The sequence below is a fragment of the Chlamydotis macqueenii genome, chromosome 14 (assembly GCF_036417535.1).
Source record: "Chlamydotis macqueenii isolate bChlMac1 chromosome 14, bChlMac1.mat, whole genome shotgun sequence".
NCBI classification, from domain to species: Eukaryota; Metazoa; Chordata; class Aves; order Otidiformes; family Otididae; genus Chlamydotis; species Chlamydotis macqueenii.
Window position 1 is genome coordinate 4,838,489 of NC_141569.1, and position 26,608 is coordinate 4,865,096.

At 39.0% G+C, this 26,608-nt stretch overlaps 1 protein-coding gene across 1 annotated transcript in view; it reads left to right on the forward strand.

The window, feature by feature from the left end:
* SLIT3 (slit guidance ligand 3) overlaps positions 1 to 26,608 on the forward strand; it is a 502,049-nt gene that overhangs the window by 371,018 nt on the left and 104,423 nt on the right. Inside the window, exons 16-19 of the mRNA XM_086758841.1 lie at positions 11,132 to 11,282; positions 12,482 to 12,556; positions 19,485 to 19,628; positions 22,773 to 22,916. Coding sequence (XP_086614967.1) covers positions 11,132 to 11,282; positions 12,482 to 12,556; positions 19,485 to 19,628; positions 22,773 to 22,916 — 514 coding nt within the window. The remainder of the gene's footprint in view (positions 1 to 11,131; positions 11,283 to 12,481; positions 12,557 to 19,484; positions 19,629 to 22,772; positions 22,917 to 26,608) is intronic.

The following is a 26,608-nucleotide window of genomic DNA, read 5'->3' on the forward strand; positions in this document are numbered from 1 at the left end:
GTGGAGGTACTCAGCCGATGTCAGGATCACACCCTTGAGTACTTAAACTTAGGCGAGCTTAATATTTTGACATCAGGGAAAGGACCAATTCTAAAGTCATAAAATTCTGAGGTTGTCCTGAAGCAATCTGTGTGTTTTCTACGTTCATTTGGATGCTACAAAGTATCATGAAAAGGATTGTCAGGAAGGACTTGGCATGAGAAAAAAATATAATTGCTCAGTAAATTAAGAGAAGGAAAGGAAGTGCTTTTTTTTGTGAGGATGGGAGAGAGGAGTGGTTAGCAGGAATGGGGAAGAAAAACTGAGATTTCTGAAGTTTCATCAGTTTGAAATGGTAGAGGAACATCAAGAAGGACAAGAAGCTTAAAGAGGACATACTCAGAGACGCACATGGGCTAAATTTGATTAATTAAATGAAACCATGAGGACAAATCTATGCAGCATAGTAAAAATAAAATAATAAAAAAACTAAAAGGCTTTGCTCTGCATATTCTTTCCTTCAATTTTAATTCCAGCTCCCTGTCATTCTTCTAGATGGTATTTAGCAAGAAGAGCTTGCCTTTTTTTTTTTTTTTTTTTTTTTAAAATTCATCATCAAGGCAATTTTCCCAGATGCTATTTCCTCCCCGAACCAAATGACTCAAGCTTTTACTGATAATGATGGAGCAACATCTGCAAAGATTGTGAGTAGCCATAGGAAGGAGTTTCTGTGCACCAGGTAGATAATGTACATAATTCTTTTTAAAAGGAGAATTGGAAGCATTATAGCATGAAATGAAGGAACAGCAGGGAAAGGGGCGTGTTTTTGCCTGGGGCTGAGAGACAGGCAAAGCTGTTGAATATACTATTGAATATGTTTAAGCCTCACATTACAATAGATACTATTTCCTGTGTTTTTCTGCCTTCTATTTAGTGCGATGCACCAAAATAATAATAAACCTCCCCCTTGTTCAACTCTCTCCCCACAGTTCTAGAATATGAGACTAAACGAGTTTTTTTCTTGAAAGAGAAATTGGAGGAACAGGCTGTGACTGATTCTCTCTCTCTCTTCTGTTTACAAAAGGGAAATACTGTCATTTTCAGTGGTGACAATAAAATTCTGATGATTGTTTTCTTTCTGGCTGCATCTGCTCACTGTGACCACCTAAGGATTCAATGGTAATTGCCAGCCTTGGGTCACTGGAGGCTCCCGTTCTTAGAAGGAGTAGGGGGGAAAAAGAATAACAAAAATCTTCTGCCCAGTAGCATTTGATTAAGTTCACTACACAACAGTTTTGTTTTCTAAAGCAGCACTAGGCTTTAAGAGGAATGGAAATGAATCTATGAGCAGATTGTGTTGTCTCTGTGGTAGCTTATTGTCACTTCAAGAGTTGGCAGGATCCTTGATTGCTCTGTGACACTGTGTATGAAACAGCTTTTGCGGAGAGCTGCCCTTGCATTCAGCTGTATATCTATTTTTTCCCTGTGATATGTTTGTGTTTTTCAGTATATCGTGTATTTCAAAAGCGAGTGAAGTTCCACCTGTGATATCCACACAAACCATTTCTGATAATGATCAAAGCTTGTGTATATCTACAGGCATCACATCACAAAAAGCTTTTTATCTTCTAATTCTTAGAAATGAGGTTACTATTTGAAATACTATGAAGTAAGCCCCTCTTCCTGCTTCCTCTTGCATTGGGGCACACATCATATCTAACTGACTTTAATTAGTTGCTTCAGTTCTAGATAGTGTGTACAAATCAAAAGCACAGGGAGTAACAGGAGGAGGACAATAAACCATCTGCCAGCACAGTTCTCTCCTTTTTGGACACTGTCTCTTAACCCAACCCAAATCAAAGTCATCCTCTGTGGTATAGATGGATCCACAGCCTGCGTGTTTAGGGCTGGTTTCGTATCTCCTGTGCTATCCCTTGTTAGTAGATAGTAATGTAGTTGCTGTTTGCTCACTCATAAATTTCAAAGGCAGTTTTGTCAAATGTTCTTACTAATTGCAGTTTTCCTCCTAATTCGTTGTGTCTTTTCCAGCCTCTGCCTTCATACATTTTCACTTTTCTTGGGTTACCTGTCTACCTTGCAATAGAGTTCCTATTACTTGTGATCACTTCAAATTTTCTTCTCTCTTCTCTGCGTTGTTTCAGCCTTAGAAGCACAGAACTGCAACGGATGGAGTGTTCCCAGTCAGCAGAACACAGGCTGCACATTAGGGCTTTTTTTGTCCAGTCCCTGTTGGCAGTTCACGTGTTTCCTGTCCCTTGCTCTCCCTAGGTGATCCCCTTCTCTGCTCTTAGTGACATGGAAACACTATTTAAGCTGTTTGAGCTCTCAAAATGAAAACTGCAATATATTGTTACTCCTCAACCAGTGTTTAAAAGTCATGAAAGGCAAGTGAATTTAATCCAGATCTTACGTAATTCATCTGACGGAAACACTCTCAGTTGTTCCTGCAATATCCCAATTGCTCTGATGACAACTTTGGAAATTCCTTCTATTTTCAGTAAGCAAGTGGTCATTTACCAACTATGTATTCATATTCCTGCCCTTACCCTTTTCTGTTTGATGAAAAGCACTGGTATCCACTTGCTCTTACCTGCCTTGTTTACAGTGCTGCAGGGATCACGTGCTTGCGGATTCATGATCACGTCTGCCCTTGGTGTGCTGATCTCCAGCAGCTCCTGCCTTCCCAGGCACCAAGCCCTGACAGCTTGTAGATTTGTCCCTGCTGGAGGTGACAGTGGGGAGACTGGCAGTCCTGCACAGGATGCTCTAGGCCTGGTCACGTTTGCGGGAAATCTTGTCTGAGACCAAGCCCCGAGACTTTTGCTTGAGCAGAGTGAAGGAAAGGAATATGAAACATTGGCTATGATCTGGACAGCTGGAAAATGAACTGCATTTGGATTTCTTTCTGTGGGTTTTTTTTTTGTCTATTTTATTTCAGTGTTATTCTGTTAAATGCTGTATTTGCTACGTTTTTGTTCCCCTGAAAGACACAAAGACTCAGCAAAAGTGCCTTCAGAAACTCTCTGTCTATAGTGAAACTGAGGACATGCATTTGTTGTTCAATAACAGTAATTCTGTCTGAATGGAAGGTTGTTTAACAGCAACAGATGCCCTGCAGATTAAATCCTACGCCAACTTCAAAATTATGAACCTGAAGTTTTCCCCATACACTGCAACTGACAATATTTGAGATTTGGTTTGCATGAAATTTTGCTGAAATTGAAGTCATTAGAGAGCATAACATGACTGCTATGGCTAATAGTAATGGAGCTAAATTCCCTTGTACTGTAGAAATGTTCCTGTTGAAAAAGTAATTTGGCTGTGCTGTACACTGATTATAGCCCTCCCTTTTCTGTAAATCTTTGATAGCAATTCAGATCTTTATGTTAATATTTATGACAGTTACTCTAATCTTTCGCTGGCTCGTGATGAATACTATGGTGCAGGTTTCCTGCGCTGTAGCAGGGGGAAAGGAGGCAAAACGGAAACCATTTTACTTAAGGAGGCATAAGCTTAGCGTGGAGCAAGTGGGTCTGTTTGGCAGAGAATATCATTCTTAGTAAGAAAGTAAATTCGCATGTCCCAGTTGAAAAGTTTGTTTTAAGACTGTGCCTCGTTTTTTTTTTAAGTTGAAGTAGTCTTCAAAAAAATAAACATCTGAACTGCTTTGTTACCAGCCAAAATCCCTATTTGCCATTATAGTAAAGAGGCAATGAGAAGAGGGAGAATGAATGATGAGTCACAGATGCATCTGTATCACTTAGACATCCAAATAACAGAGTTGTCCTAGATTCCCCGTGTAGGCAGAGTACAGAGCAGTATAGATTCCTCACTTGAGATCCCAGCTGTCCTCTAGAGCTGTCTTCATTATCTGTGGCAGAAAGCTGAGTGATTACTCTTGTAACTCAGATACCTCAAAAAACAAGGTGGGACAAAGTTTATTCTCTTCTGTCACGTTGGCATTGTGTGTGTTGAGATTCAGCTGAGCAACACTTAGCAGAGGTGCAAAGTTAGCAGGTTTTTGTGTGTATAGTGGTCACTTGAATAGGATAAAGAAAATACTTGGAGAGGCATTGCAATGAGGAAAGCTAGTCAGCTAAAACCAGTGCAAAATGGTTTGAGCCTGCAATTGGACAGTAAATTTTCATCTGACTGTTCGGAGACTGCGGCAGTCTCCTGAGGCGTTACAGCTTGATGAGACAGTTAAAAATAGGGTCCTGTGTACAAGTTCTTAGCAAACTGTGGGTTCAGTGACTGATAAACAAACAGATCTCAGATTACCGGAGGTGAATTAACACTAAGAGCAAACCATACGATGCTGCCTGAGTGTAGAGTATATCTAAAGGGAGGAGTTTTTCATGAAAGCTGGAGATATGATCACTCCTTTTTTAACTTTTTTTTTTTTGCAAACATTTTTGCAGATTTATCTCATGTACATCCAAAGACTTATGGAATATTTTTTTTCAAATATACTTTACAAAATAGTGTGCTTCTCTGTTTTTCTATTCTATTTGTCAAAAAAAAAAAAGGAGGAGGCTGTGTTTCTGCACAATTTTTTTGCAATAGTTCACAACAAGCAGAAAGGCTGGAATGTGCCTGTGGAGTATTTTGGCTCTCATGTATTCTGGGGACATAAATTAGGGTTTGGGCAGACTTTTCTTTGTGTGCTGGTACCTCTTGTTCATTGTAGTTGCTGATTAGCTGAGGCAGTTATTGTAAGCGATGTTTAATTAGTGCAGCAGAGGAATAGAGACTTGTTCAAAAGATTCTCTAGGGGTTTCTCAGGAAGACATTTACAGGGCTCTGACTGCATTTGTTTCCAGTAGGACTGAAAGAGTTCATTGACACTGAAATTACTGAGTTTATTGCAGATATGCAACTTCATACTGAAAATCAGTATATAATATAAAAGTCTTTGGAAGATATGAATTATTACTTCTCATTGCTTAACAGAGTACTGTGGATGAATGCATTTTAAGCGCCCGTGCCAGAATTGCTGCATTATTCAACCAGTGTAGGAATAAGGATGTAGAACTCTGCATCCTCTTTGCTAGAGCCATACAAAATTATGGGCAGGAATGCAGGTTATAGGTATAATTTCTAAATAAATGAGGGGTGGATTCCAGGGTTATGCATACTTTGAATGAATCACAGAGAAAATTAATGCCCCTTTGTGCCATGTTGCGTGAGTCACAAAAGAAACTTAATCTAATTTTAGTCTCAGTTAGGACTCTGGCTATTTTGGCAGCTTGTGGGGATTAAAGGTTTATTGTGTTAGGTTCCCCTAAAAAGCTGCTTTGGTTTCTTTCTCAGATTGTAAAGATAGACAGTAAATCAAATTGTCTGTCTTTCACTGGTGTACGCAAACCCACAGTATGAGGTGACCGAGTTAACACTGTACTCATTTTGTGGCGTTCCCAAGTAATTGTGTGTTGGCTTTCTGTGTAATAATGCTGGTTCATAACAAAATGGTGAAGCAGAGCCCCTTGCTGTGTTATCTGTCATCTCTGTTCAAGCACTTGCATTGTTCTCCTTGCAGACAATGAATAATCTGCTTGCTGCTGACTTTGTTCTTTGGGCAATGCAAACCCCTTACTAAGGAAAGTGATATTTTTATTTGAAAGCACAAGCATTGACCTTCACTGAAGTCCAGCAAAATGTTCTGAGCACTTGTAGAAGGCAGCCGCTTCCTCTATTGCTCATGAAGCCTGCAAGAACGTTTGAGATGAGACTTTTCAAAGCGTTCTCCACTGGCATAGCTCTGCAGACGTTAAAGTTAATGGGAGGTTCATGTCAGTAGGAGCAGTCAAGCCAAAACTGAATGCCAAAAGTATTTTATATGCAGCAATGAATTACAAGAAGTAAAGCTGTTTGAAATAATCCAGGATGCTAGAAGGAGAGAATGCTTCCATAGGTAAATGATGTACAAAACCCCAAAAATATTATTCCAAGAAACAGAATAACAAAATAACAGCAGTTTACCTTAATTTGGCTGTAGTAGCGTGTGTGTGCTACCTTGCTGTGAAGTACAGTTGGGAAAGAAAAAAAAAAGCAAAAAAAAAAAGCAAAAAAAAAAAAGCAGTGGTAATCACAGATTGTCAGTGTAAGTGCCACCAACATGAAAGGCCACTGGGAGCTGAAATCAGGCTCAAGGCGAGCCTGGGGAGCATTTAATGTCAGAGCTTGGCCATCAGCTCAGAATCCACTACTACTAATATGAGCTGCGGTATTTGAAAGACTGCATTTAAATAAATGGAGCAAACCAAAATGACAGTTACACTGAAAGGAGACACTGGGAGAGAGTAAGGCTAATAAAGAGCAGTGTAGACTGGACATTCAATACGTGGTGGAAGTTGCGCATCCTTCCTGGAAGGAGCTGTTTGTGGTGCTTTGGTAGTGTTTTCTGTCGTATGAGTTCTGTCTCTGAATCCGCCTGGGCTCTGTTCTTGTACACTAACCCCGATTGTGCTCCAGGGTGTTCCTGCAGTTGTAGCGTAAAGGATGACCTCTTGTATCCAGCACCTTTTTGCATGGGTGGAGTGGAGAGCAGCTCTCCGTGAACCTTCAGCTTGTGCTTCTCCATGCTGCTTCCTCTCAACGCTCTTCTCTCTTTGGCGCTGCCTAACTCTGACTCTGGCTGTTCATGGGGTTTTCCTTTGTGCTTGATCTAACCATGTGGTAGAACAATACAAATTGAACATGGTTCTGTCAAGCACCATGGAAGGCTGCATACTCCCTGCCGCATGGCATGCTGGGATACTTCTGCTGTTTTCAGAAGCATCAAAAGGTGAGAGACTCCCCTTTTCTCACGGGAAAAATGAAAAAGGTGAAGTGTTGCTTAACCAGACTCCTGGGCGCTGCGGGGGGGAGCCCTAGTAATGTTTGCGACAGACTTTCCAGAGGGCTTGCATGCAGAATAACATTTCTAAGTAATTAATCTGTTTTAATTGCTCTTAGAATGAAGAAGTTAGGCATCCTGTTGATTAATGTGATCCAAGGGTGATTCCAGCCATATGTACAGAGATGAAAAATAATTTTTGTCTTCTCACCTTATAAATAATGTAAGCAACATCTCTCTATTTGATTGAGCTGACCAGTGATTCCTTCTACTTGAGGTGCACTGGGGATGCTGTTTCTGTAACAAAATGCCTGCTACTTAAAGTAACTTTGGATCTGCTCTGGGCAATCTTAATGTGCTGACATTTCATTATGAAGAAGTACACTGCAAAAGAACTTCAGAAGAGTCTGGAAAGCATTATCTTTTGTCTCTTGAAATGGCACGGGTAACATGGCCTGTATGAAAACAGTGTTATCCAGTAGTTCCATAGCACAGAGCTGAGGCAGGATACCCAAATGGGCCATTTTTTAGCTCTGACAGCTTAGAGAAGATCTTTAAGATACTTCTGCCTAGCTTCCCCCATCTATGTAAAGTAGAGATAATTACACCTACCCATAAAGGACTTCAAGAGCCTCATACAGAAGTTTTTTCATATGGAAATACCGCCTCGTCTTGCAGATTTGTTACGTATCTGTTGTGGAGCGATCACAACAACATCATCTGAGATTCTTAGATTTTCTCTGTAATTACAAATAAGAATTAATACTACCAATGTGAAATTACGATGAGCAATGTACTTCCTTGTTTTCCTGAAAACCTATGAGAATTGTGATCTAGTGGTTACATGGAGAAATGACTGTCTAGATTCCTACTTTATCTCCAAGTGTTAGAGCAATTGATCTCTGTGATCATATTTTTGGTGCCAAATTTGAAGTAGCTGGATCCATCTTTTCTAGAAGGCATATGTCAGGTCAGTACTCAAGCCCCTGCTGAGACAGCTTGGTTTTTTTTCCAGAATAGTTCATCTACCTCTCCTTTTAAGTCCTTTGGGCAAAACTAAGTTTTAGAAACTGAAATCAGATTTGCTGAAGAATGGTTAAAAAGAAGAATAGGACAAAAAAAAAAAGTATTTGTTTCTGTTGCTTAATTTCTCCATATGGGTATTAGAAAGGCACCTAAAATTTTGGAGCACTTGGAAATGTGATGTTTCTTTATCTCAATACTGCTCTTCTGTAGAATGGTATGTGTGTTTGTTTTATGGTAGTGAGGAATTGCAGTGCTCTGGTACTTAATAGCGGTGTCACACAGGTTGTGAAATGAAAATGTTAGAGTAACTAGCAATCCAGATAAAGACAGTTGCCCTCAGTTAAACACAGGCCTTGCTGTTGTCTTGGCCACTCATTTTGCAGCAGACTTAATTGTTTTCAGTTCTGGAAATTACTAGAAACTCCCAGGTCATGTTTTACATGCAGCCAAGCTACAGTGCACACGTGCTTTCAGGTATAAAGAAATGACCAAATGATTGGTCTGGAATAGTCAGGTGAAGCCAAGTGTTTCTTCTGTGCCTGGCCTGCATCTCTTTTCTATGGCTTTCCACAGATGGTTTTACAGTGTGCAAGCAGCACTACATGCAGGTGATGGTTAATTGTACATCCTGAATCCTGTCATGTTCACTCAGAGCCCTGCAGGTCTACACTGATAAGGCCCCGTGTGTAGAAATGGATAAATGCACTTAAATAGTTCCGCAAGCAGATGGCTGAATTTCACATTAGTGCCCCAGATGGGAATACCTTAATAGAGCAGCCACCTGTCCAAGTGATCTCAAGGCTCAGGTCAAACAGTAAATTTTATCTGGTCTTTGGCAGGTGATCCTTGCTGTCTCACGGTCTGATGGGTGACTGAGTACCTGCTGAGCATATGCACGCTATTGATTACTTTTGACTCAGTGCTTACTTGAGTAACTCTTATTTAAACTCGTTTAGAAGAAATTAAAAAAAAAAAAAGGAGAGGGTGGAAGAGCGAGAGAAAGAAAGAAAAGTACGAAGGTAGTGTTTGTTCCCTTCCTCTCCTGCGGACCTGAGAGGACCTTCTCCTCCTGCAAGCGTGGAGATAGTGGACTGATGCCCAGGCAGGATCAACTTCTCAGAGCTGATGCAGTGTGGGAAGGTGTATGCCATCATGAGATTGAGACTGCTAAGTCAAAGTGTGGTAAATATTCGTTATTTACTTGGCCAGAAAGCTTGAAAGAAAACCAAAACCAGTTTTTCACCCTCTAGTGTTATATACCCATTTTTCTCCTTCATAAAGCATTCCACTTACTTTCCTATCCTTCTTCTTTTCTATAACAAGATGAATCTTGTATCCATCAGTAGATAAAAAATTATCTCTAATAAATTTTTACCATGTTTAACTTCATTATGTTTGTGATTATTCTTTAAAAAAAAAAAAGCTTTTAAAATGAAAATTAGAAGTGCTTCTTCAAGGGTTAATTTGGGGATTTCCAATACGCTTTCTTATCACTGAAGAATTTTATGGGTTTTTCAAGGCATACTGTAATTGTGGCAGTTTTAATAAACTCTGGTCCTGATAACAGTTCATCTTTGGCATTACTTTAAGGAATCATAAACAACCAAATGTACTGTCTCATAGACCGAAGAAAGAATAGCTGTGTGTTCTTGTAATCAAGCTGTAGTACGCTCATCACTTGACATTTTAGCCTGCCTACCAAGCCTGGAATTTTTAGGACTGAAAATCAGATGGTTTTGGTTTTTGGTTTTTTTTGAAAGGATAAGAGTTTAAATGATGGTGGTGTGGGGAAAGGCTTGGAGTGTATTTTTATACTACTATAAAATGCCCAGTGGTCCTTTTATTTTAAGTGCTGTGCTGTCAAGCTAAAAAACATTAGCCAGATCTCACTTTAGATGTATAATTTACAATAAGCATGATAACCTGCAAAGTATTTAGCACCAAAGAAGTGGTAATGTACAAAGCTGTATGTGATGTTTCTCATAATCCAGTTACAGAACTAAACCAAAGCATGTCTGTGGAATCAAAATGTTAGAGTGCCTGCAGAATTGCTTACTTTCACTGCATCATCTTGTGGATGTAATATGTTTCATAAATTAAAATAATAGTGGGTTTAGGTGACTTCTTTTTTCTTACAGAAAATAGTGTGCGGTCATAAAATGACCAGTGGTGTGTTTACCAGTCTGGGAAGGGGAAGCAGGTGATGAATGTCATCAAGTCTCTAAAAAAAAAATTTCAGCTCAGGTTTAAGTTTTTATTGATGTTTTCAGGTTCTTAAAAACTGAACTTGCTCAGATCATTCCTGATAAAGCCTTGCAATTGACTTGTAAATGTTAAAAAATGCTTCTTGGTAGTTATGATCACTGGATATTACACGAGGTTCCTGAGACAGTTCTGGTCTTTCCATTATGAATTATGAAGTGAGCGGGCAGGTATTGCATGGTGGGTTCTTGGCAACACTTTGCTTACATACACATTTATTAATACTCCTGGTTCCTTGAAGCACAGAGATCAAGTTTCCAACCTGCTGTTATGAAAAGGGAAAAACCAAACCTGAAAAGGACAGATTAGTTCACCGAGCCTAATTGGAAAAGCATTTCATTAGAACGGGTCAAAAACCTAGTGAGAGGTCTGGCAATCATGGTATAATGATACATTAGGGAGTGCTTCTCACTAAGTATGGTCTATTCGTTCCTTAATTAAAATGAAAATGATTTAAACTGCTGTTACTTTCCTCTGCTGTTTGTTTAACATAGTTAATAAAGATATCGAATTGTTGGAAAATTGACAAGTTTCTCTCCTAAAAGATTGCTCTCCAAAATAACTCTAATCGCAGAGGTCTGAAAAGTTTGGGCTTTTTAATGATATCTTTAAAAATCCTTTGTCATTTGAATGCACCAAGGTAGCTCCTGCTTTCATGAGATCCCTCTACCTTGTTGCTGGACTAAGTTCCATATGGGAAAAAGTGACTTTGCTGGGGCTTCTTTGAAGCAGACTTCAACAGCTAGTTAGATGTGCTTCAAAAAATATCTCAACAGGTAGGCCTGTTACACAAAGAATTTCTTTATCAAGGAAAAGTGAAAAAACAGAGGCTAGTCTTGGGAGTAATTTGAAGAACTGCTGAACAAAAGTCTTTGGCAAATATTAAAATTGCATGCGGGAGCTGGGAGCTGACAGGAGGCAGTGTTGAGAACAGATTCCATAAAATCTCTGTTTGCTGCAATTGTCAAGAGCTGTTTGCTGGAATGTATTTTCCTTTTATTGCAGGGTCAGAGGATTACAGAAGTAAATTCACTGGGAAGTGTTTCATGGACCTTGTCTGTCCTGAGAAGTGTCGCTGCGAGGGAACAATTGTAGACTGCTCTAACCAAAAACTCACTCGATTACCCAGTCACCTTCCTGAATATACCACCGATCTGTAAGTGCTGGCTTTCCAAGATGTGCTCAGACGAGCATGTTGGTTTTCCTAGTTTTTAAAGGCTGTAAAAGGGACTCAAACCCTCTGTGAAAAAGGGGAAGTTGATTTTATTTCAAAGGAACACCACAACTCCCTTATTACCTTAGCCTTCATGCTGACTGTGGGGATGAGAAAGGAGCCATGGCCCCGTGCATCAGCTGCCTGCGTGTGTGTCTTCTTGAAGTGTTGACCTGTTATGTGGCCCAAGATGTATGGTTCCTTTCCATTCTACCTTTGAGTTTTCTGTCTTTGCATCTGGTCATTTTTATTTAAGAAATGAATTAACCCATTTGAGTTACATCTGTGATAAGGAACTTATTCCATCTCAGCAGTGCCTGCTACTTGGGTGAAGTGGCTCTCACTAAAACTAGTGTATTATTAAGCTAGAAGTGATTTTATTAAATTAATTTACTTTTAGAGATTCTTAGCAGTTATAAACATAATACCCTGCTAAAGACAGTGTGAGAAAAAATGAAGAAAACTTAAGAATCTTGTTCTTTTGTTATATTAGTAGCCCCTTCAAACACAATTTTTTGCGTTAGCATTCTGTATATTGTAATTAAGATATTTTATTTAAAGCACCATAAAAATTGATCTGACATTAAGATGTAAAAATATGAGAGAGACACATTCAGAATCACAGCAAAGTCTCTACGTAGAAAAATAGAGCTACATGTAATCAGAGAAAAAAAATTTGCATCCCAAGCCTGCCAGGACAGTGGCCTTCACACTCATTTTGAAGACCAGTAGACTTTGATGGGAAAGGACCTGAAGTCAGGTCTCTTCTGTTTACATGGACCATATCTCCAATTGCATGTCTTCTGAAGCAGAAGGTCTGAGGGAAGTTTAGTCATGCAAACAAGGCTTTGTAATGGTTAAGGTTAATATTCCTTTATCCTGTGTGTTGGGAGAAGGCGTTCTGACACTGTCCCTTGGCATTACACTCCTAAAGGCATCCTAAGCTTTTGCTATAGATAGTCTTCTACGTTCCTTGTCCTTTAAAGCTAAACTCTTTTCAGTCCAGGAGTCTCAGAAAAATGGCAGATAGTGTCTTGCTTAAAAAAAGGTCATAGTTCTCTCTGTGACAGCGCTGTATGCCACAGAGATATATCTACAGACATCTCTGAAGTATTAAATGTCTTTTTCTTTGTTCCTGTCAGGCGTTTGAATGACAATGATATTTCTGTTTTGGAAGCAATCGGACTCTTCAAGAAATTGCCCAACCTCAGAAAAATGTAAGTTTGAGTCACTTGCTTGTCACATGCTGCCTTGGATTGTAAGGGAGGAGGAGGGGATGATTTTTTTATAGTTTAGTACTGCAGTACAAAAATCACCTTTTAAATGTGAACTTAGGAAACTGAATGAGTTGCCTGTTAGTTGGACAGGCCCAGTTAAACCACAGTGACAAATGAAGATCCCTAGGCTGACATTTCAGTATTCTGTAGGCCATATTTCTTCAGGTCTTCAACTCATGGAGACTGAAGGGAATTCTGTCTCAGAATTCAGATGTGTGCTTATTGTTAGAGATGGCTACAAAGTTAAGCATTTTGGTTTTGTCTTTTGAATGTGTTGCGCGGCTCCAACTAGTGTGACTGTTTCAAAGAGTCGAAGGAAAATAATATTGCAAGATACAGATTACAAAGCAGCTTCTTTTGATCATTATTGTTTTAGAGACTATAATCAATTAGCTAATTTAGAGATGAGTCATTCAAATATATCTCTATAATTCTGCTAACAGGCTGAGTCCTGGCACTGTACAATGTATATATTTTGTAAGAGCTGTATTTTGGAAAGAGTGTAATATATTAGATACTTCCTAATAGTCTTCTAAGTGGATCTTTATGAAGTTATTTAAAGTTTTAAACCTATGGCCTCATTGCTAACGTCTCATCTAACTATTTACTTCTAGTAAGATTTTATTGCTAGAGTCAAGGTAGTTTGGGGAAACCGATCAACCAGGCTTTCTGTTCTGTGTTCATTTCATGTGGATTCTGCCGTCTGGAGCTTCTGAGCCATTTGAAGCCACATAAGATCTCGGGGGCTTTGGAGCCAACTGTAGTGGGATTCTTGTGTCAGTTTTACTTCTGCAAGGGTTTCAGATGCAGCACTGCAAGTTTGGGAGTGGGGATTGTATTCATGCAAGTACAGGCCATCAGACTCGGGGAATTGATCATATACATTAGCTTCATGTTTTATGAATAATCTGTAAGTTGTAGCTCCTCATACAGCAGCTCTGTGTGTGTGGCAGGAATGTGATGCATGTGCTCTGCATTAAGTCTTACTGCTTACCACTGCTGTTAAATTAAGGAAGAAGAATATCGATCAAACCCCCATTTTTCAGTGTATACAGGACAAGAATTTTTACTGGGTTTTGATGGGCAATATTGACTCTGCCTCGTCATATTCCTTGTCTGTTCGAGTGTTAAAGGAAAACAGCAAGTGAAGGAATCTGTCTGGAAATGGCATTGCTTCCTAAGCTTAAGAAAACAGTTCAGACATTTGCAGTGGCAGGCCATTAGCCCAAATCACCTTTTTTCTTTATTTAATCTCTCTAATTCTCTTTCTTCTGAAATGAAGCTGAATATCTGGAATCTGGATATCTGAATGGACATCTGAGTGATTGCCCTGTGATTGTCCTTCACTTCAGTTTAAGACTAGTGGCAGATTTGTGCCAAGGCAGTTTGTAAAGAAACTACTTTAAGAATATCTCAGTTCCACTGTGGCTGGTGAAGCTCCAGCACAATGCCAGAGATCAAGGAATTAGCTCTTCCTTCCTCTTGATGGGTGTTTCATCTTGGTGCCTCCTCATCTTACATTATTCTTAAGTATAGGCCGCTTCTAAAATTCAGATTTTCCAAAACTATATCTTACAGTCATCTTGGATTGTTGGCAGGAGTCTTAAATCTCTTTGTTAAAGACTAAGTATTCAGCTGAATCCTAACAGATTTCACAAGGAAGATGTATACTGTGCATAAAACACTTACATGGTAGTTACCAATTAATGAATTTATTTCAGTGCTTGAGGCTTTTCACAAAACGATTATCAGAGTTTTGAGATAAGAGAAAAATGATATATTGGTTAGCTTTATTTCCTGGAGTAGGTGAACTTCATTCTTTTGTTTAAAAAAAAAAAGAAAAATAAAACTAAAAAGTATCTACTTCTAAACATGAAAAGGACATCCGATAGTTCATTCTGTTAAATCTTGCCAATGTTATAAAGTAAACATTAAAAAAACATCCTTAGTGTCAGACTACCCTTGCAACAGGTGGTGCTGCCAACCCCACCTGTAATACATAATTAGCTTTTGGGGTGTTATTTCTCTGTAAATATTCCTCCTAAGCTGAATCTTATTGTACAGTGTGTCAGCCCAGGGTGTAATACATTTTAATGCAAAAAAAAATTGAATTCTTGATACAGAAATTTAAAGGTCACAGATCCATAATGCAAAGTTATGCTACATTTTATTTAGGAATTAAATTCCTGAGATTACCCTGCTGGTTTTTAAAAGGTTAACATGTCTGCATGTGCCTTTTTTTAAAAAAAAAACATTGATAACTAGCTGCAAAATCCTGTATACAAAGGCTATTTACATAACCTCAATCTTAATCCACTTTTGTGTTTAATGCTTTTTACAGTAGAATAAAAAGATCGATGTAGGTTCTTGTAAACAGGTCTAACCTGGTCCAGAAGTAATTTACTGGGTTCTCTGTGTTGCTTTCGTTGTGTTCTCACCTGACCTTGCAAGTGTAAAGGTATGACTTTTCGCTGAAAGCTAAAGTCACTTTGCCGTGATTTTCAGGCTCCAAGAACCGTGTTGCTAGCATTTTGCAGGGTGGTTAGAGAAGAGCAATTTGAATCTGCTTGAAGCGCAGGGGAAATACAAGGGCGTGTTTCTGAGCTCCATAAGAGTGGGAGCAGCTACATAACCTCGGGTTTTTTTGGTATCCTATCCCTGTGAGACAGAACAGCTCCAGGACCTGCTGTCCTCCAGCCCTGGAACCTGGAAGCTTCTGCGTTTCACAGAAGAGTATGTTGCCAGTGGGAGATCTTCTCACTCAACACAGCAAGATCTTGCACTAGGCAGGGGTGAGGGGTGACACTACGATTCACAGAGGCAAGATTTTTACTTTAGTGGAAGGCAGCAGTTCTTTGGCCACTGCAACTGCCAAATTCCTCATGAAGCAGACAGTGGGAACTGCACAACTCCCTGGGACTGCCTCAAGTTGTTAATCAGTGAAAAAACCCTCCAGTGCCTGGGGACTCCCGTGGCAGTGGGAGCCTCGAGGGGTCTTTCAGAACCTGAAAGGGTAAGCTGACAGTTCATTCTGTTAAATCTTACCAAAGTTACAAAGTGATCATAAAATATGGTCTTACAATAGGAGATGTCAGGCTGTCTTGGCAGTGGCTGGTACTGCCAACCGCACCACTATAGTATATAATTGTCTTTGGAAGCTTAGTTTTTCTGTAAATATTTCTCTTAAACCAAGTTGTATGGAGCGTCAGCCCAGGATTTAACACATTTTACATGCAAAATAAAATTGAATCATTATAAAGTTTGCAGACTGGAAGTCAGTTTAAAAAACAGAATCTCAAGTTTCTTGGGGAGGTAAAAGTAGTTTGTGACCTTGGAAACAGCTGTTACCTGCTGTTCTTTCCCCTAAGTCTGTCTAGTATGTAAGACTTTCAGTGCCATCCTTCTTCTGAGAACAACCCACTCCTTAAAAGCCAGCCGGACTATTGGTAAAAGCTGTAAAACCTTACCGGCAAACATCTCTCATCCAGAAGAATACAACAACATTGGGATATTCCTCCTAACATAAACTTAAAAATTACAAACACATGACCAACAGGCAGAAATATTCTAGGGAAACCCCCACTCAGAGCAGGCTGTTTGTGTCATAAAACTACAAGGTGCAAGGTGAGACCAAGCAGAGCCTTTGCAGTTGGTCTGTGCTCTGTTGGTTGTTCTTGTGGGAAGGTGTGTTGGTAAAGCTGCAATGAACAGCATGCAGGAATGGTAAAATTGGCCCAGCCGGTACAGGAGGATGAATGCTTGTGGAGCCTGAATAGAAACCAGCTTGTTCTGTGTTGATTATAAGATCAGTAGAAATAATATTATTATCAACTTTAGCCATAAAGCGAGTAAAATCTGAGTGAAAAGTGAGCTGTGTGAACAGTATCACCTTGATAGCTTCATTTCCTATTCACAGCCCTGCGTAAACCTAGGCTTTCTGAAAAATTCTTTTCACCTCTTGCCCAAAGTACAAGTCTGGATATGGGATTAAACTTTATCGCCAGGGTAAATTAGCGAGTCATTACAGAAACAATAACCTTTCTTGAGTGGCCAGTTGACTACAGGCTGCCATTTAGGTCCTGCCAGAGGGCATGGGTATCTTGGGAAATACTCAAGACTCATTTTCTCTTCCACTGTCTTCCAGTATTTCAAGAGCAATTCCTTATAGCAGCTTAGCGTTGCAAGAAGACGGGGCTTTTCTATAATGACAGTTTGCCATAAAGTCTGTCAGAAGTTTTTTTCTGATAAAAAAAAAAAGAAAATTCCTTGTTAAGTGTTATGGCCATATGTGAAAGTTTTTTTTTAGTGCTGGGAAGGACAGAGTAGAGCTCTCTGAGTTGCAGAGCAGGCAAAGTTTCACTGCCTTCATTTTTCAAGGTTTGTATCAGCTGATTATTTTTACTGTAATTCTACATGGAAAAGTATGTAGTTTCTCATGTTTATTATTCTAGTAGGTCAGACTTTAAGGAGGAGACTTTTTTTTTGAGTGAATAAGTGCTGTTATCTACCCTTTTTGTTGCATTCTGATATGAGAAGCTTTAGCTTGTGAAGGCAAATAAAGAAATCCAGGTTGGCAGAACATCCGCTTTGCTGTTGTAAAGCTTGTCTTTTCTCTGCCTTGCAACTTTGGTTTCACCAGAGCATCTTGGATTTTCAAATCTTTTGCATAGGAGAGATACGTATAATTGCCTTCTTCTGAAACTGCTAGCATACTTTTAGATAATTTTATGTTATTGAAATGATGAGGCATTATTACCTCAAATGAGTGAAGTTCCCTATCTGCAGTAGTTCTTTGCGGCAGTTAAAATTCAGATGGTTTGGATTATATAAAGGTGCCTTTGCAAATTGCAGCCAGCCTTTTTTTCTCCAATATTTGCTCTTTTTTGCCTTGAGTATCTAATAATCCATTAAATTTGCACCCGTGTTAAAATATATGTGACTAAATGCTTTTTAGATGGTAAAATCTACCTAATAAAACTTTGTAACTACAAGTGTAGGTCAGTTTGCAATCCGTGAATTGGAAGTCCAAGTCTTTGTGTATTACAGCATCTCACTGTCCCATCCCACTACAAACATTTACTTACTTATTCATTTATTTTTGTGCAAATGTGCATCATGGCATGATCTTTACCAGGAAAGAGATCGTTGGGAGCAATTATTTGTGCCAGCATTCAAAAGAGATGCTGAGCTGTAAACATTTCCACTAGAGAAATAGCTGAGCCCCAAAATTAAATGCATATGTCAGAATATCCTTCCTTGACTTGCCTTGACACTGAACATAAACTCTTCATGTGAGCGTTAGCACAAAGTACTAAACCTCTGGAAAGCAAAATCTGCATGTAAGTATTTCTGTATGTTTTTATGTTATTTTTGGCTGGTTGCTGGCATACTCCTATTCTTTCTGATCACAGAATGCACAGGAGGTGATGGGCCACATGCTGTAGGGCCGCTATCTGACAGTTGTTCAGCAGACATAAACCAGCAAACTCCAGTTTCCCACATGAAACATATCTCCAAGACTCAACTTTTTTTTTTTTTTTTTTTTTTTTTTTTTTATTAAGTGATGACTTCTGCAAAGAGCAAGACCGACATTATTTCTATCTGAGGCCAGGCTGTCCTGTTGCCATGTCTTCTGTCAACTGTTATCCCAACAAGATTGCCTGTTCTTCTGAGCAGAGTAGCCCAGGTGTTAATCTGATACCTTGTCATTTGTTTTATATCACCTGGAATTGGATTTTGAAACTATTACTCATGCTGCATGTGTGCTGGGGTCATGTTTGGAATAATGTGCTATTCGGCGTGAGTAATAGTATCGGAATTCGGCATCTTCTTGGGAGCAAGAGGGTATCTTTTACTTTCTCTTTTTTTGTTGTTGAGACAGTAGAACAAAGAATAGTGTTTCCTGTCATGAACCTAAACATGTAGGATTATTCATCATACTTCATACATAGGAAATGCTTGAAAGACTGAGGCTCAAGGTTTTAATGTGCTTAAAGCCTTTTATGTAAATGTTTTAAATAATTAAATGCCATTTATTTTTATGCATTTCTAATGGTGTTTTATCATTCAGAAGTTTCCTATTCACTGGGATTTTCACAAATGTGAAATATACAAAAGATTAATTTTGCATTTCATCAGAACTTCATTTGACTTTGTAGACTGAAGTTTTCCAATGTTGAATCTATAAGCAAACGTCTTGAGACTGTATAGGCAGAGTAAATATTTAGAAAATAGTGCTGTATATTGCCGTAGCTTTGAATTGAGAATTAAGTGATACTCATTTCATATTGAGTGGTGGTGTTAAATTTAAGTGCCTGTGAGTTCATGAGAGCACGTATTAAAATTTGTGTCAGATACATGCAGTCACAGAGTTTTGTACGTTACTCTAGTGTTGAGTTTAAGGAGGGTAAAGGTCGTGGTACACTCAACAAAAGTGGTCCATGGTTCAATGTGTGGTACCTGTTTCAATGGCAGTAGTATTAGCTGATTCCTGCCAGAGAAGCACCCAGTCCCAATCACAGTCCATAACTTCATGTACTTTCTAGTGTTAGAAACCCCCACTTACTGTATCCCTGAGACCCTTAAAAACAAGAATGACATGAGATGTAAGTGCTAGTAGTTCCATTAATCTAGATACTCTTGATATATCTGGGTACAATTGTGATTTTCATGAGTGAAGAGGAGCCTTTTGTAAGTGCAGTAGGTGGACTTCTGAACTTCTGTATGCTCTCCTTGCTGAATGAATGTCTCTCTAGATAACCACTAAAAGGCAGGTATTCTTCCTGTCTTCCGCCTTCCATTGTGAATGACGTATGTTTGGAATAAAACACTAATAATTTCCTTATTGTGACTGGTTGTGTCCTTGCAGAAATCTAAGCAACAATAAGATCAAGGAGATCCGAGAGGGCACATTTGATGGAGCTTCAGGAGTGCAGGAACTGATTCTGACGGAGAATCAACTGGAGTCAGTGCATGGACGAATGTTTAGAGGCCTCACAGGGCTAAAGACGCTGTAAGTGCTAAGACCTGTGTGTCTCTGTTCCTCTGTCAGTCGGGTGGGAGTGCTCAGGTTCAGCAATGCCTGCTAAAATACCTGTTACTAGACAAGAAGCTCTGAGGCAGAGTCATGTATCACTGTCATGAAGTCTTCAGTGTATTTCTAGTCCTGGGTGGGTTTGGGATTTATCTGCTGTTTCTGTGAAAAAGCAGATTTTCAAGAATTTCAGGAGTAACATGACAGTGAACCTGCCATGGGTCAAAGTTGAACACTTTTAATCATTTAATGCTTTTATTATTTTGTTATTTCCTATGGAAACAAGGCATGTAGGAACATGTTTGTTATCTATTAGTCCATCCTCCCACTCTGCCTCCACCCAAATTGGAATTGTTGATCAGCTTAAAGTAAACCTCAGAGTACACTAAGAGCCTAAAAGTTTTTTAATATCCTACAAACTGTATGAAATAAGTAGGTAGAGAGAGAAGAAAGACTCAAGTTATTGCTGCCACCAAAACAAGTATAGCTAAGCAAATTTAAGGCAGGCATAACCAAACTGTTACAGGTCCTGCTGACAGAAGGTAGCTGGCCACTCACTGCACCAGCTGTAGTAGCCCATGAGCACTGGCGTGGCTTTGGACTAGCCACCACATGCTCTTTCTTGCCCACACCACGTACCATAAAAATTATATGGGAGTATATTATTAATATGGTTGTGGCTGGGGAGAGCGTGAAGGAGACATACAGCACAAATGCATAAGAAATCAGTTTGGTATTACTTTTGTGCTTAGATAACCTTTGTAATCTATTTCTGAGAACTAACTCTCATACATAATCTCACAGTACGTAGCGCTAATCTATTTTCATGTTAAAAGTTACACTGGAAGAAAGATCACAGGCAAAATTTCAAGATGGTGTCTAATCCACCTGATCCACCATCCTGAGAAGCAGTCAGGGACTAGGCTTCTGATGATAGCAAAAACTCATGCCAGACAATGTGCGTGATCTGTACGTGAAAAGTACCTCTCTTGCATGGTCTTCCTTGCTGTAGACAGAAAGCACTTGACTAGGAGGATGCTGTCAGTAAATAGATTCTAGGAATCAAACTGCAATTTAAAATCTGCAATTTATTCATTAGCAGCAAATACTTCTTATGCACAATTACTTCAGTCCTTACTCGAGTGTAAAAAGAAATGCAAGTCTCACTTCAAGGATTTTGGCCTGTGATGACAAATAGGGAACTTTTATTTTGCTGTCCCATTAGCATTACTTTTCTGTGATTACAGCCATCTGTTCTTTAATTTAATGTATGCGCTTCACTAAGGAATTTGAAAATACTATCCATAGATAGTAAATTATTTTTTTTATACTGTAAAGCAGCCTGTGGCAGTGCTTCTAAGCAAAATTCAGCATTTTTTTAATAAAAAGATGCTTAACATTCAAGCTGTGCTGCTGACCTAACCTACATTTCCCCCTAGCTGATAAAGCAGTCTGAATATATACAGCATGATATGAGGATCTGCAAGTATAAGTTTTCCTTCCGAAAGAGCACACAGTGCTGAACCATGATAGGAAACCAAAGGTTTTAGCTTGAGGGAAATATATCTTTCTAACCATTACTTAACTTTCTTTGAGCATTAAAATCGTGGTCTTTTACAAAGAGGCGACACTGGACCGGGTCACAGTCCAGTTTTTAAAAGACTGTTTCCTGAAATGTAATAAATGTAGTAAATCACTGTGCAAGATGTACTGGCATCCAAACTCAGTCGTCCCATCTTGCAGTACTGCTGCCTGAAACTTTATGTACAGAATTGAGAAAATGTTTCCTACTGCCACCGAACCACTAACGGCCTTACTTCTCTTATTCGCTGCCGTATTCATTTTGGAGCTTGTGGTCTTTAGCTGGCTTTCAGGCAGGTCCGTAACTCCACGTGTAAGATCTGTGTCTCTGTGTCCTGTGACTCTTTTCTGGCACAGTTTCCACCCCAGTTGCAATAATACCAAAACTGTTGAGACCGTGGTGGCTGCCATGGGAACTATATATAGAGAAGAGTAATCCAAAAGCGATGTAATGTCCAGGTCTTAAACACTGAGAATTTGTGATTACACTGTCTGCCCAGACATGTCTAATCTCTCTGTGGTGTTTTTCAAGTATCTATTGATGTACTATCTAAATGCCCAACTGGCAGATACCGATCTGATATTTAAATGCAGACTTCTCAGGGAATCTGAATTTTCATTGTTCACTGCATGTATTTGATACCTCCTCAATTTGGAGTGTCAATTCACTGGATCAGCAGCATGATCTGCGTATGTATCGTGGATTTTTGGTATTATGCTTTAATAACTGATTAATTTTTCACCTAAGTAGGAATATCACAACTGGGAGGTGATGTTTACAGACTCAGAAGTTGATTGGCATGCAGTGTAACAAATACACATGAACCTTTTTTGCTATGGAGTGAAACAAGATACTTCATTCTTTCAGATTAATTAGGCTTTATCGTCGAGTTCATTGTTACCATAACAACTCAGAGAGATGTACCTTCCAAAACACAGCACTAATTCGTCTGGTACAAGCACTGAGCAAGGACCGTTTTATAGGATGGTTACTGCTTTCTGTCTTGTCAATTAATGATTATAATGACATTTTAGAGCTTGTGTTGGGCCTGGAAATCTTTCCTAAGCTATTCCTTGATTTCTGCTGAGGATGCTGTTTCCTTCTGTATTTTTGCAGTGTGTATTACCAAAAAACATCCATGATAGAAGTAATGCAGCTAGCATTGCTGTTGTCACACATTTCTGGCAGTCTTTCTCAATTCATCTCTGAAATATACCTTCACTCACTCTCAGATACTTACTGAATTAAGACTTTAGTGTTTATTTCAAGTTTGGCACTAGTCGTAATTGTAATTGCATACTACTTTCAGATGTGGAGCTCCCATCAGCCTCTAATGTTGTGTGGAAGAAATACATTTTAAATTCATGAGACAATGTTTACATGAATCTAGCCCTCCTTTAGCTGTGTTGTACTTCAGCATTCATAAAAAATAGAGTAGGGTGCTTGCCAAATAATGTGTTGATACCCTAGATAAAGGACCTCCTATCCTTAAATTGTCCCCCCTCCCAGTAATTCCTAATTCACTGTTTTAATCCTTTCAGGATGCTGAGAAGCAACTCTATCAGCTGTATAAACAACGACACCTTTGCTGGACTGAGCTCCGTGAGGCTTCTTTCTCTATATGACAATCACATCAGCACTATCACCCCTGGAGCCTTCAGCACTTTAGTCTCTTTGTCTACAATGTAAGTTATCTTTTTACAGTATGAACGTGTCGTGATGCTCTTATTCCATGCTTTCCTTTTAAGAAAATAACATTTGAGTTTGAAAGTCAAACTACTTATAGTTCATATATGGAAAACTTCATTTAGGGAAAGAAAACCCCATCCTACTGAAATCACAGGTTTGGAGGATTCAAGGTGTGTTTTAGAAAAATTTTCATTGCTTCAGCTGGAGTGGCTGAAAAAAACTTTGAGGTTGCCAGCCTGAGGCAGGATGACTGTGTGTTTTGGCGTGTCGCAGCCTAGTGCAGTGCGCAGCAGAAGTTCATGTAAAGCAGTCTCTGCAGATTCAGAAGTGCTTATCGTACACTTTAGCTCCCTGAAACTGCTTTAGTTTCAGTAGAGTCTAATTTTGTCAGAACAGCTTTCTTGGATTTCACTTAAATATCAGGAGAAATCTACTGGCTAGTGCTTGGATTTTCAGAAGAGCCTAAGAGGACGAAATACCCCAGTCCTTCTGAATGTGAACTTGAAAATCCCTACCTAAGCTTTTGTGATAATTCTCTTTTATTTCTCAGTCCTTCTTTGAAGTATTTCCCTTGCTTCTTAAATATGTTTACATACTTTTGTGATGTGTCCATTTTAATAAAGTACAGACTGATAAATATGGAAAGAAAATCTGCTCTCTGTTTCCAGCTGTGAATGGGGACCCTGATGTTGCTGTTAATGGGAGTTGTCTGCTTAATTCCCTTCATGCTGCCCTGAAAATACATCCTAACTGTCCAGTCAAAATAAACTATTGGTGCTATTGCATTTCAAGTTTTGAAAGTATTCTCCATCATGTTTGGGGAAAGAAAGAAGTGTTGAATCTCAGCTGTTATGTTGTTTCATATTGTTGTTATAACTTTTCACCAGCAAATCAGTTCTCATTCTGGCATTAGCTCTATGCAGCATAAGGAGCCCAGACTTTTCTTCCATTTACTTTCTGTAGTCCCAAAAACCTCCTTGAAATTGATGGACAAGAGAGAAACACAGCCAGATTATTTTTATGAGCTGTTTTTCAAGTCACAGGTCGGAGTGAGTGGTACTTGCTGAAAGCTCGTTCTCACTCTGCTGCGAGCAGTGGCTGCCTGCCTCTCACACAGTTGGCTCGTCTTTCCTTAGTGGCTGTGACTCTGAATCGGTCTGTAAAGTCCTTACCTTGTTTGCATCAAAGCTTCTTTGTCAGGTTTTGTTGGAAGATAGCCCATTTCCTCCTTTTTCAGCTGTGGATAAAGATTACTACAATTTCTAGCAACAGCAATTAAAGCTGCTGCTAATTAGAATGCACTGCTTTGGAACTGATTTATAATCACATTGGTCCTGGCTGTCTCTTGATGAAAAGGTTTGTTCTTTGACACATTTTCACTCTGTGCTTGACCCACAGACAGGAGAAGGTGTGCTTTTGACTTCTTTAGACATTGGTTTCCGGACATAGTGATGTTTCACATATAAATGCAAAATTCAGATGTGTTCATTTCCTAGCCGTACTCCGTTGTAGGTGGATATATTAGATGACAGCACTACTGAAGATAGATAGTATGACTGTTTTTCCTGTTCAACCCACACTTTGTGAGCTAATCGGGTATTGTAACGACTTATTTTTGCATCTGTTAATGTGAGCCAGAAATTCAAACAAAATTTCACATCTCCATTTTTATCTTGGTGTATTCACAGCACTAAAAAATATTGCTCCTTTTGTTATTACTCTTTGTGAGTCAGCCTCATTGATATTATAAAAACATCTCTGAAAATAATGCCCTGACTAATGCTTTTCAATAGAGGAAGACCATCTATTTTGTAAGGTATTGGTAAAAACATGGCAGGTTTTGTTGTTTATTTCTAATTAACCCAGGTACTGGTTTAGGATACTGTAGCATCCCAATCTGGTGTGCTTGCATATCTGCATACAGAGAGTTCAGTCACGTCTTTCAGTCCTTACACAGTCAAGGGGGCATGTTTGCAAGCAGAACTGGTTTTCCATTAATTAAACATGCAACTATCGCAGTATAAACTTAACCTGAATTCCGGGATATATTTTCAACCTAATTTTGACAACATCCAGGTGTATTTCAGCATATTTTTCTAACAGGTCACTAGAATCCATTTAAGTAGTTAATATTCTATGGCTTCTTTGCAATGTTTAAGAGACACTTGTAGTAGGATATCCATATTTCATTACTCAAGACTTTTATTCCCCTTTCATTTTAAAAATATGTCTGTGTCCTTGAGTAAACACGAATTTAATGTTTGTACAACATCTTTACTAAAATCTTGATTGCTTTGTTTCTGTTTGAGTGGTTAAATCACTATCTTGCATGTAGGAACTCTGATTACTAATTATGAATTTTTGTAACAATTTGCCCAACACTATTGTTTATTATTTGAGAACTCGCCCTGCATAGCTAGATTCCACAATAAAGCTTTTGCAAGTAAATGGCCTTTCCAGACTTTCAGTTGCTTTCCGAGTGAAGCAGGGAATTTCTTGTCCCAAGTGGTGCTTTACAGAGAGCCTTGATCTTACATTTTATTCAAAAGTTGCATCGCAGTCTTGTCATGGAATGAGCATGTGTGTAGGCACACGTATGCACTTCACTGTACATTAAAACAAAAAAAAAAATCACCGCTCTGCAGTTGGACAAAGGATGAAATTTAGGTGTTGCTAAAGTGGCAGGAGGATACATGTAATGCATGACAAGATAAATTTGTCCTTTTTTTTCGCAGAGTTTTTTGGATTTTAAAACAGTAGATTTGTTTATCTATTTATTCATTTTATATGTCACAACTTATATCTTTCTTAGTTCTGAAAAAAAACCATAATTCAAATTCTAATCCAAGAATTTAATAAACTTTAGGTCATGTGTTAACCTGTGTTTGCCAAGAAGAAAATCAGAGTTTATGGATAGTTACTGCTGCTCAGCTAGTGAGCAGTAACACATTAAATCAGAGCAATCCCTTCTCTGCAGTATAGGGATAATTGCTATTTAGATGGGAGCATTCTCTAGATTGAACATTTGAATGTTTCTGAAAGTTTTTGCTATGTCCTGATAAGATACTGTCTAGATGTGCAAAATGTTCTTTACATGCAGAGCTGCTGGTTTTCCAGAAACTTGATTATATACACCTGCTGTTTGTTCCCAATTGTGGATTATTTCATTCTAAGAATTTGTGTTACGGAAGTTATTCTGTGAATATGATCTCACTGTCTTCCATCAGTGGAACAAATGTCCTTTGAAGCATTGGTTCACTGAAGCGTTGGAGGTTTAAATCCTTGGTTTAAACACTCTGTTCATGCCAAAGTATGTCAGCATGGAAAATATACACGGCATCCTGCATGTGGTCCCATTATGGATTAAAGAGAATGGAAAACAATTCAGAAGGAAAGTAACTGGAAGCAGAGTAATGCTTTCAGTGCTTTTCTGCACATTCTGTCTGAAAGCTCGTGTTACCTGTTCGTTTTCTCACCTTTACACAGCAAGTTAGCCTTGCCTTTGAATCCTAGTCAGCATGAAGTAGGTCGAGTATTTTTGTTATTGAACGTTATGCTGAGTTTTTTCTTCCCCCCAGTTCTCCCTCTACACAATGCACAATAATCTGTGCTAGGTCCACATGTAATTACACACCAGAGCCCCAGGCTAGTGCAGTGATTTAAGTATGCGTTTATACAGTGCAGAGAG